This window comes from Felis catus, chromosome D3 (genome assembly GCF_018350175.1).
Source record: "Felis catus isolate Fca126 chromosome D3, F.catus_Fca126_mat1.0, whole genome shotgun sequence".
In the NCBI taxonomy this organism is placed as follows: domain Eukaryota; kingdom Metazoa; phylum Chordata; class Mammalia; order Carnivora; family Felidae; genus Felis; species Felis catus.
This window is the reverse complement of record NC_058379.1, coordinates 57,748,303-57,760,313: the sequence shown is the minus strand read 5'-3', so window position 1 is coordinate 57,760,313 and position 12,011 is coordinate 57,748,303. Positions and strand designations below refer to the sequence as shown.

Genomic DNA, 12,011 nt, shown 5'->3' with positions numbered 1-12,011 from the left:
TGGAAATGCTAACACCATTAGTGATTTTTCTAATTTCAAGAGAGTTACTAACTGCTTCATTTTATTTCTCATGAGAGAGGTTTCCCAAAGGCCAAAACCATTGGGCAGAGAGATTTATGACAAGGGGTTTAAATAAAACCTTCATATTTCCTTGTTTGTCCAATGTACGTTAAAATTCTTTGCTAACATAAAGAATCCCAATTATGTTCATTTGAATCTATGAAGATTCTTCTTGCCTCTCATGGTGGTACAATTAATGTTAAATCCGTCAAAGATCTGTAGAAAATACCAAATGATTAGCTAAACAAACATCTTATTAAAAAGTCTGTTTCAGGTATTTCCAAATCAGTGTCATTCATTAAATGTAATCTTGTCACCTGCCCAGTGACCAAGGAGAAAATGTCCTCAGACCTGCTGGACTGGCCTGCTGGCTAGAGGTACATGTGTTCACACTTTCATCCAATGCTGCTTTTGAACCCAAAGTACAGCCACCAGGTCTAAATGAGCCTTTATCATTTCCCAGTCATCTCTGACAAATTTCTGGATGAGTAAAGTTCTAGAGTTTTCTTTCTGGTTTTCAGAATAGCTGTCCTTTAGCTTATTATCACTCAGTGTGTTCCCAGAAAACAAATCATCACCTGAAGCCCTTGTGGTGGGGCGGGGGGGGGAGCGGGCAGACACTCATGATTAGTTACAGATGAGACCCAATGATCTGCCTCTCAACCTACTCAGCTGCAAGTCAGGGCTGACTGCTTCTCCTAAACTGGATGGGGACACTTGGGTGCGTGAGACCCTATGGGTCACTATGCGATAAGTGCACAAAGACCTTCCTGCACACAGTGACTCCAGTTCAAACTCCCATCAACAGAAACCAGCACTAACCATTCTGGGAAGCACCTTAACTTCAAATGTGGATATCCTTTGACAGAGTAAGCCTCCTTTTGGAAAGCTAGCATAACCTTATGGTTATTTGTCTACTGAAAATGTCATGCATGGCAATACAGGAGCATTATTGAGACCATGGTGAAAAAAACCTGGAAATTACCCAACCAGGTAACAAGGCAAGAATGGTTAAAACGTGTGATCCAATATCCGTGGAATATTATGCAATGATTAAAAATGATGGCCAATTCTGTAAATGATAGTATAGAAAATGTTCATATACAGGCTGAAATAAAACATCAGAATATTTATAGTCTGATTTCAACTGTACAAAAATATTCACAAAGGTCAAAAGCTATGTGTAGAAAAAAATCAGAAACAGGCTATTTTACAAAGTGGACTAGAGAGAGATATTTTCCATTTTCCCTCATAAATTATATCATTATAATGATAAATAAAACATTTTTATTACCCCAACTCTACCCTGTGCTGCTAAGTCTGGTCTGCTTAGCTATGGGCCTTATTATTTATTTGGCATCACAGGTCAGGCCTGTGTCACTACACAGGCATGCCACCAGGCAGAGGGAGACTCCGATCACACAGTTTCACTACATCATCCTCAGCCAACACATCACTCTCATGGGACATGGTTTCTGGGCATCCCTTTTCTTTTCTCTTTAAAAACCCAACATGCTACATGCCTAACAGGTTAACTGCTTCTCCATGTGAGGGTTGGACTGAGTTTTTAAGAGAGATCCCAAACCACAGGGCATAGAGAAGGCAGAAAAGCAAAGGGTGAGAGGAACATACAAAGAAAGGAAGCAGTAGAGAAGGGAGAAAAAAACCTCAGGAGCAAAGAAGAGGGAGAGAAGCAGGCAGAAAGCACTGTGACATGGGCAGGGAAGGAGGCTGCCGTCAAGAGCTTGGAGTCCTCAGGGAGACAGAGCCCCCGGGCCCAGACACCAGCCCTGTGTCACCCAGCTGCCTGGACCCTTGGCTTGTTATTCCCTGCAAGCATCTAAAACAACCCCCTTCTGATCCAAAGTGGACATCCTGTAGAATGTTTTAGGAGGGTTACATTACCATAACTGAGTTTAAATGACGTTATGGAAATAAAACCAAGCATGATGCATATTCCCCCTGCTTTGGTTTTTCTAATGGCTGAGCAATTAATTCAAATACCTCACAGTCTGTTCAATTTTGCTTCTCAATTTCAGCCAAACGAACTGGATCATACATCTCACTCGGTTCACTGTACTTTTTCCCGTTGGTTCTTTGTACTGACTAATCAGTTGGTGCCTGCTATAACCGGTTCCACTGCACTCAACCACTGAGCAGTTACAGACCCCATGAAAACCACAGTGAGTGAACATCAGAAAACTAATAGGTGCAAACAGTATTTATACAGCATTCGAATTCCTGTCAAATAATTAAAAATTGTAAGAGTTTCTCGGTTAAACATAAGTCAAACCTTATTCACAAGCATGAGGCTGTTTTTGTAAATTTATGTGTATATTCATTCATTTATATGTTTCTCTTACTCCTGTCCCCTAGGACTGTAAGCGGTAGCAAAGACCAAGTGGAAAGGACCTGGATCCAGGAAAGCCCCATCAGAGGCTCTGAGACCATCACTAGAAAGTCCAGAATGACCATCATGGGCTAACACCACCCTGCTGGGGAAGATGAGGTTGCCAAGTTATTTTTATTCCCGTCAAATGTACAGCTCTTAACTTGTACACAGATACTGTTCTTGGAGGACATAAGAGCCATGTTGGACGCCCTCCATAAAAGTCATGTGAATGATCCAATAAGCCCGGAAGTTTAGACCTAGAAGAGACTCCTAGAGAACCTGTAGTTTGAAGGTACTCAAACTGGAGTTCACACACTCCTGGAGGCATACAAAGCCATCCTGGAAACAAGAGGCAATGTGTCTTAGAGCCCCACGTTCCATAGCTGCTCTTTTCTTAAAAACGGGTCTGCCTGTGGCCACTCCTAGGGTCTCCAAGTTCTCTTCCCTGCCTCCCTTTCCACGATGGCCTTCCACTCTCAGGGGGAAAAAAAAGCAACACCTTCACCAAGGCCGAATCAATGTGGGGCAATGCTTTGAGCCGAAAAAAACTCCAGGGTGCCAGGCAAAGGAAGAGCGTAGGAAAGCCTCACTCCTGAGGGAATTCCTTAAGAAATACTGAGGGAGGGGCCCCTGGGCGGCTCAGCCAGTTAAGTGTCTGACTCCTGGTTTCAGTTCAGGTCATGATCTCACGTGAGTTCAAGCCCCATATCAGGCTCTGTGCTGACAGTGCGGAGCCTGCTTGGGATTCTCTCTCTGCCCCTCCCCTACTCACACTGGCTCTGTCTTGAAATAAATAAACTTAAAAAAAATGTGTATATATATATATATATATATACTGTGGAAGGAGACAGTGCTGCTGTACCCAGGAGTAACCTCAGAGCAAGTCTCACATGTCATCTCTATCTACCTGCCCATCTACCAATGAATTGTGTTGAAATGATATTATGGAAATAAAACAAGCATAATGCATTTTCCCACTCCTTTGGTTTTGCAGATACCTGCGCAGTTAATTCAAATACCCCCCAGTCTGTCCGGTTTTGCCTCTCAATTCTAGAAGTGAGATGGTTGCCACAGGGATGCATAGGTGCGTATTTGAATTGAAATATGACGTTGGACTTTTTCTGACAGAAATAAAGTCTCATTTGTCTGAGGACAGGTTTTGCCAATTAGGCATATGTAGGTGTTTCCTAAAATTTAATCACTTAAATGTGAAACCCCAAGGTTTTCACAAAAATGAATTTATATATTTTTTTAATGTTTATTTATTTAGGTGTGCCCGGGGGGCACAGTAGGTCAAGTGTCTTGACTTCAGTTCAGGTCACAACCTCATGGTTCATGAGTTCCAGCCCCACACTGGGCTATTGTCAGCACAGAGCCTGCTTTGGATCCTCTGTCTGTCCCTCCCCCACTTGTGCGTGTATACATGCTCGCTCTCAAAAATAAACATTAAAAAAATACTTATTTTATTTGAGAGAGAGACAGAGAAAGCACAGGGGAGGGGAAGAGGGAGATAGGGAGAGGGAGAAGGAAAGGGGGAGGGGGAGAAGGAAAGGGGAGGGGGAGGGGGAGGGGAGGGGGAGGGAGAGGGGGAGGGAGAGGGAGAGGGAGAGGGGGAGGGAGAGGGGGAGGGAGAGGGAGAGGGAGAGGGAGAGGGAGAGGGAGAGGGAGAGGGAGAGGGAGAGGGAGAGGGGGAGGGAGAGGGAGAGGGAGAGGGGGAGGGGGAGGGGGAGGGGGAGGGGGAGGGGGAGGGGGAGGGGGAGGGAGAGGGAGAGGGAGAGGGAGAGGGAGAGGGAGAGGGAGAGGGAGAGGGAGAGGGAGAGGGAGAGGGAGAGGGAGAGGGAGAGGGAGAGGGAGAGGGAATCCCAAGCAGGTTCCTAACTATCAGTGAAGAGCCCAACACGGGGCTTGATCTCATGAACCGTGAGATCATGACCCGAAAAGAAATCAGACACTTAACTGACTGAGCCACCCGGGTGCCCTTTGACAAAAATGAATTTAAAGCACATGTACGACAGAAAGATCACATCTTTTACAACTTTAAAGTCACAACAAAAAACTTCAGACAGGCTATTTAAAACTTTGAGGGAAGTTCGAAAATATTTTTAGGTTGTATGTGGGGAGAAAAGGTTGATGATCACAGTTCTAGATTAATTCTTCTTTGTATTAGATGGAAAATCTGACACACACCGCAACTGGTTCTATCAGTGGTGTGAAAGAGCCATTCTCCAGGTCTGTGTCCGATAAGCCTTCACTCAAGATAAGGCGTAACTTCTTACTGGACACCCAGGCCAAGGGTACCCCAGACACAGACTCTCTGGCAAAAGCATTTTGCTGACAAGGACTTGTCTCAAGAACCCTGGCAGGGAGAGGCCAGGGTTCGAGGTCTGGCATTTGGAGTTATCTGTAGATGACCCCAGAAAGGAAAGAGACAGACTCTCTAAAAGAGAGGCCTGTACAACGCACAGGTTAGGACCAGAAGCTGGGCCAGGATGCTTGGGGCAGAAACCACTCCCCACTTCCCTAGCTCTCTGTGCCTCAGTTTCCTCATGGTAAATAAGGGATAGTAATATAACCTACTTCTTAAGGGTTAAGTGAGGCTTTGAAATGCTAATTTCATGGAAAGTACAGGGCCTGGCTCATAATAAATAAATGTTATCAATTATTATTACTCTAAGATGGGAGCAGCCACAAGTATGATCAATCATTGATTTTGAACAATTGATTGTTCAAAAATATTCAATTGGTTGCCTATTCCCCGCTCTGTAGGGCTCCTAACCCAGGCAGTAATAGTGTCGGGCAGGCACACAGGCATGGGACAAGCACCTGCTAAAAATTCCTCGTGCGGTTCTGATTTGCACACTGCCCTCCCTCTGCTCCCCTCTCCAATTGTTGTAAGAATTATTGCAGTGCTCACACTTCAACAATGTAATTGTGTTAATGCCTGTGAAGGGATTCCAAGGGCAACTGCCCTCTCGCAGGGAGCTATGAGCAATCTGTGAAAGAAATATGCATATATTAGAATAAAAACGGGCGCCTGGGTGGCTCGGTCGATTGTCTGACTTCAGCTCAGGTCACGTCTCACGGTTTGGGAGTTCGAGCCCCACGTCGGGTTCTGTGCTGACGGCTCAGAGCCTGGAGCCTGCTTCGGATTCTGTGTCTCCTCCTCTCTCTGCCCCGCCCCCACTCGCACTCTGTGTCTCTCAAAAAATAATTTTTTTTAAAAAAAAGAATAAAAGCAGAAAGTTGGAGAAAAGAGAGAGAAAATAAAGACACCCACCTATTAGAAGAGAAAGACCGGAAGTTGTAAGGCTCAGAGGCAGAGTATGTGCTCAAATGGAGAGAATCAGAGGGACTGTTAAAGGAAGGAAAATCCCACTCAAAACGCTGCATAGGAAGGGGGCAGAGCACTTCACTGTATTCGGTAGGTCAAATGAGATGCACCCCACACAGTTAGGTGTGAAATGCATAGATTTTGTCAGACCATGCATGTTTTTAAAAACCTAAGGCTTAAAAATCCATTTTTAGTAATTGTGTTATAACAGAAGAGCTCTGTGATTCAAACACACGGCAGTTTTCCTCCGCCTCCTGCCTAAATCCTGGTAATTGTTTAGTTAGTGGCGAGGGAGTGAGTTTATACTACCACCGCCCTCTGCTCAGATTGGAATCCACACACACACGCACGCACGCACGCACAGCAGAGGACAAGCCAGTCAGTACAAGTAACATGCTGTCTCCTTCCCTGGATTAAGCTCACACGGGCCTCCAGGTGGCTGGATCTACCTGCTTTCCTTCTGGGCCTCAGCCTCCTTTTCCTTGGTGGGTAAGGGCGAATCCTCAAAGTCATAGGAGAAGAGGTGGAAGGGGCTGTGGGGCACATAGGGCAGCTTTTCTATGGTCGGTGATGCCTTCGGGGGGCCAGGCGCGGAGGAAGAGGGCCGGGAGGCAGAGGCAGGGGTCAGGGGTGGCAGCACGAGGGCAGGCCCAGAGGACCTGCTGCGCAAGGGGCCCCCCACTGCAGTGCTGGCTGGACATCGTTTTCCCTGGGAGGCGGCATTTGAAGCAGTGGGGAGAGCTGAGCTCTGGGGAGCAGCATCCTTTCCAGTAGGGCTCTGGTCAGAGGCAGGGCGAGCCTCTCTGCCGACCCAGCAGGGTGGAGGGCAAACAGGGAAGGAAAGGGAAGTGAAGGTTAGGAAAGAGAAGAAGACACACAACCCCCCCACTACTGCTACGGCCACTTAACTTCAGAATCCAGCTATGTTTCTTGAGCTGCAGCATGAAAGCTGGCCGGCCAACAGAAGCTTTGGTTTGTTCAAAAATCCTGGCGCCCTGAGCTTGTCCATCTGGGAGGCAAGACTTGCTGAGGGCAAGGACACATCCTTGCAAACCAGTATGCCATCTGGGCATTTCAGAGGCTTTTGTGTGGAGAATTTAACAGAGCCCCTAAGGCTCTTCTTCAATGGCTTCCCAAGCCTCCCCAGTTTCTCCCCAATGGTTGTGTTGGCACCTGAATTTCCACAATTTGAATTTCATTTCTTTCTCTTGGTCAAATCAAGGTTCTGTCCTCCTCCTAAAAAGCCCAGTCTTAAGGAAGAAGCATCCCCCAAGCCTCACACTTTAGGTCACGGCTTTCAGGTGCATTCTTGAAAGAAAGTATGGAAAAGGAAAAAGAAAAGAGATGCTAGTCTCTTGCCAGGAGTACCAAGAGCCAGCAAGGAGGGATTGGCATGATGAAGTCAAATTTTGCCCATTTCACACTTTTCCCACAACCTATCTCCACGACTAAGCCCATCTGGACTCCTTCAGGCAGCCCAATTCTGCCACAGTTATAAAACTTTTCCACCTTCACAGGACTGGATTTGGACCACTTAGATATTTTGAAATACACCCTTATAACCCGAGCATCTCCGTTAAACTCTGCATTTTTCAAAACCAGTCCCTCTCTCGGAGAACTGGACTCCCAGACATGCCCATTGGGAATCAAATGGGAGCTGTTTTCTCTCCTAGCTCAGATTCAGAGCTCCCTCTACATAGAAGGGCAGGGACATACCAGTTGCCCTGGCTCGAGGGGAGAATGGGATGAGAACTCACTGCAGTCTCAGCCCAGGTCTGGCACACACACACACAGTGGGGACATGGGGTTGGCATACACAAAGCAGCAGGCAGCAGGCAGGGAAAGCTGTGAAGGACACCAACCCAGCAGAAGTAAGCAGAATCTTTCTTGCCACTTTAAGGTCTGGTGGGATTATGCCAGGAAATAAATATATCCAGCTCAAAGTTAATGAGTGCCTTAGTAACTGTCAAGGTCAAGCCCCGGTATGCACAACTTTATTTCCTAAAACTGAAAAGCCTAACTGCAGTTTGTTCAAGAATGCCCTCCAGCATCAGGTCATAAAGAAAACAGACCTTTCAGGGGTGCCTGGGTGGCTCAGTTGGTTAAGTGTCCGACTTCGGCTCACGTCATGATCTTACAGCTCGTGAGTTCGAGCCCTACCATCAGGCTCTGTGCTGACAGCTTGGAGCCTGGAGCCTGCTTCAGATTCTGTGTCTCCCTCTCTCTCTGCCCCTCCCCCGCTCGTGTGCCATCTCTCTCAAAAATAAATATTAAAAAAAAATTTTTTAAAGATCTTTCAAAACAGTAAATAACCAGCTACCTATGTAAGTAACAATCCTATGTAAAGACAGCACATCAGGAGGGATGTTTTGAAGGTTACCCTTCAAAGTCAGATTCTTCTCTCTGGTCCTAGGTGCTGTCCCATGAGAATAGCCAAGGGGGGATGGGTTTGTGTAGGTGAGACAGAACATGTACATTTAAACACATATGGAGCCATACCAGTGTATTACTGATTTCTACATGATTCCCTGTGGTTAATTTTCAACCTAAGGTGGGACTACCAACCAAACTTCCTCCCTTCCCAGAGCACCCCTAACTGAATACCATTCCCCTCAGGCATGGCAGCTCCAGATAGGTGAGGTGAGGGGCTCTAATAGCAACCTTTCTTACCCCCCTCCCCCATTCTGACCTGTGTGGCTCACTCTTTGTGACCGGGCCATTCCTTCCCTCTCTCGGCACCTGCACCCTGCTGACTTCTTCCCAGACATTTATTTCCAAAGCAGGGAAACAATCACTAGTTTGTCAGATCACAGAAGATTCCACGGCCCCTGGGAATGGTGGGTGTCTCAGCACATCAAATGGCCACTTTTATGTGCACTGGTGGTCTGGACAGAGAGGCCAGGCGGCAAAGAATCACACCGACTTTGAAGTTGGTAAGAAAGAGGTTTCACCCTAATTTATCCAAGATCTCTTTGACTTTGCTTATTTGCAGAAAAACAGTAAAGGAGTCCATTTGCAGTGGTAATCAATTAAATGAAAAAACATTCGACTTTAGAATTACTTTTGAATACTAGAAAATGAGATTGCCTGCGATCAATTTTTATTTTTTATAAACACATCATTTGGGGAAAATATCTATAAAATTAACAAATATCTGCAAGGTGCCTGTATCTGTTAACATTGCCTGAAGACAGAAAGAATGTATATTGGAAAGGTATGAGCAGAGGACAGTAAACTCCCTCAAAAGGCCGTAGAACCATGTTACTTATTCTGGGTATGAAAATAAATAACAGGAAAATTTTCTGGGCTGCAGGGGATGAAAAAGTACTCCTGTCCACTTGGATAAAAAGCAGAGCTGCATCATTAACATCGTAGCTACCTGTGCCAGTTTAGCAAATATTACATTAGTAAAATTAGTAGGAAGAAGGAGACACATGGAATTATCCTTATTACAATGCTGGAAGAGTTAATAACATTTTCTGATCAGAGATGAACATCCTTCTAGTCACTGTCAATCTGACTAAGCCAAAGCACTAAGGAGGGAGGGAGGAGCAGGGTGAGTTTTCCATAAAGCATCCTAAGGAAGGGAAAGTGTGGTTCTCTGATGAACACGTGCTCAGTTATTTCTACAAAACTAGTCGCTCTGTGGCTCCGTGCTCAGGGAAAACGTTTGCCAGTGGGAGCCAGTGAGGAAGGGAGACCTGAAAGGTGGCTGGCTGCAAACTATCTATTAGGAAGGAACCTCGGGCTATTAGTGGGAGCCTGGGAGTGTCCAGGCTCGGTACCTGTCCTTGCCCTGACAGGGGGCATCATCCTCTCTCTCTTCCTCTGAATTGGGCTCCGTGACTGGTTGCTCTTCTTCCTCCTCCTCCTCCTCTTCCCTGAGACAAGGCAAGGCAAAGAGAAATGCACAGAGACAAGATGGAAAAGCGAGGTGAGTGTTACAAACGGAAGATGAAACAAAAAACCAACCGGCCAGCTGGCTGAGATGAAAAGGACACAGTCTGAGAGGAGACAGTTCTGAGATGAGGAAATCTGAATGTGGGCAGAGATACAATAACCCGGCACAGGCCGAATTTCTTTGTCAAGTTGGCTGGCTGCCGCTGCCCTGCTCCCCCCACACGCGGTTCCGAGCAGCTTCCGGCCTCGGGCAGGGCCCTGCTGTGGTTTTCCTCCTCCACACGGAACCATGCAGGAGTGTCCTTGGGGATGTCCAGCTCCCGCAGAAGGCACAGAGTCCTCACCTCACCATGCTGGTTAGAAACCACTGAGGGTCAGGCCAATCTGGAACTCACCTTCATGGCAGGGTGGGGGTGGGGGGACACATGGTTTACAAGCCACTCCCTCACTCTCAGTGTACGTGGTGCAGGGCACGCTGATCCACTTCCACCTGGAGGGTGGACAGGTGGCCCGGGTGGAATCACAACTGTCACCTCCGGGATTTCTCCTGGTGCCTCCGGCAATGAGTAACCGTGAGGGTGGCCTAAGTGCGGGGCCGCCTGCTGTTCCTGGTGGAGGAAGGCTGCCTGCAGCCGACCCACGACCCACGGAGAGCAGAGTGTGGGCGTGGGAGGCGGTGCAGGTAGCAATCCCACAACAAGTTTAACCCTTGGATCCGGTACTGCTGAAGCTCCGCCCTCGCCTTTTGCTAACGGAAGATAGTAAATTCTCGCTCTTGCTTAAGACAGTTTAATTTGGATGTTGTCCTTGCAGCTACATGAGTACAGGCCTCGATAACTGAGTCACTACCCTCCTTTGGGCTCTAAGCCCTGTCAACACCTGACTCCTGTCATGGCCCACACGGAACACCTAGCCCAGGCCCCGTGGACCTATCAATCCCTCGCGTTCTTGAACTCCAGTAACCTTCGCCTTTTGTCACTTCAGCCCCTCCCACCCTGGACCTCACCATCAAACAGAACCGGTCCACCTTGGAGATCTTACATCCAAACCTCCTCCCCCACCCCACCCCTCCACGACCACAAGCCCTCATTCACCCCCTAGCTCTCATTCACCTCCCGCCAGAGCTCCACTGTCATCTCCTCGCGGCCATCCTCTACCCTCTCAATGCTGCCAGCTCCTTCTCGCCCTCAGTCCTCCAGAATTCACCACTCCCCACCCCAGGCATCATTTTCCCAACATCTTCAACCCTTTTGCCCCCCACTGTCCTCCGCTTGTTTTCTCTTTTCACTGGAGTATAAAGTACATTCAGAAAAGTACACAAATCACTGAAGTTTCGCAAAATAAACACATCCATAAAACCAGCACTCCTCTAATGCTCCCTTCCGACTGCTTCCCTTCCCTCCCTCACTTCAGACAGCAGAGGTCAGTTAGCCTGGCCTGGTTTTCTTCTATCTACAAGGAATCATACCATATCCAGCTTCTTTTGTTCAACGTAACACTTGGGAGACTCATCTACACTGTTATAGGTCATTGCAGACCATTCATTCTCATTGTTATATGACACTCCCTTGTATGAATAGAGCACAATATAGTTTACCCATTCTACTGCTGATGATAACCAGACACTTTTCAGTTTGGGGTTATTTTGAACAGGGCTATTACGAACATTGTAGCACAGGTCTTTAATAGAACACATGTACATATTACTATGCAGTATGTTATCCAGGAATGACATTTATTGGTCATATGATATGCTTGGGTTCATCTTTATCAGGAACTGTTAAACAGTTTTTAAAAATGACCTGGTAGGGGCGCCTGGGTGGCTCAGTCAGTTAAGCGTCCGACTTTGGCTCAGGTCATGATCTCACGGTTCGTGGGTTCGAGCCCTGTGTGGGGCTCCGTGCTGACAGCTCAGAGCCTGAAGCCTGTTTCCGATTGTGCGTCTCCCTCTCTCCCTGCCCCTCCCCTGTTCATGCTTTGTCTCTGTCTCAAGAAAAAATAAACATTAAAAAAAATTTTTTTTAAATGACCTGGTAAATTTAAATTCCCATAAGTAGTATATGAATACACTGCCTGCTCTACATCCTTGCCAAGATTTGGTGGTTTTTGTTTTTCTTTTTGAGTTTTGTCTGTTTCATTTTAGCCATCTAATCTGTGTGTAGCAACATCTCACTGTGATCTGAGTTTCCTTTCTCTGATGACTAGTAAAGCTGGGCACTTTTGTCATACTTTTCGGGATTCTCCATTCAGATATCCTCTTTTTGAAATATAAGTACTTCGCCCATTGTTTTAAATCCAGGTTGTATTTTTATTTTTGATTTGTACTTC

General features: G+C 46.7%; 1 protein-coding gene across 18 annotated transcripts in view; it reads right to left on the bottom strand.

Annotated features, from left to right (window-relative positions):
* Positions 1–12,011, bottom strand: part of FHOD3 (formin homology 2 domain containing 3) — a 470,560-nt gene that overhangs the window by 115,835 nt on the left and 342,714 nt on the right. For 7 of the 18 annotated variants that reach the window (XM_023241882.2, XM_023241885.2, XM_045041338.1 and 4 more), the window contains 3 exons: positions 9,569–9,664; positions 6,233–6,586; positions 5,730–5,804 (listed from right to left, as the gene is read on the bottom strand). The exons of 4 other annotated variants lie outside the window; for them this stretch is intronic. In XM_023241882.2, coding sequence (XP_023097650.2) covers positions 5,730–5,804; positions 6,233–6,586; positions 9,569–9,664 — 525 coding nt within the window. The remainder of the gene's footprint in view (positions 1–5,729; positions 5,805–6,232; positions 6,587–9,568; positions 9,665–12,011) is intronic. 7 more of the 18 variants (XM_023241884.2, XM_045041342.1, XM_045041340.1 and 4 more) reach the window with 5 other exon arrangements.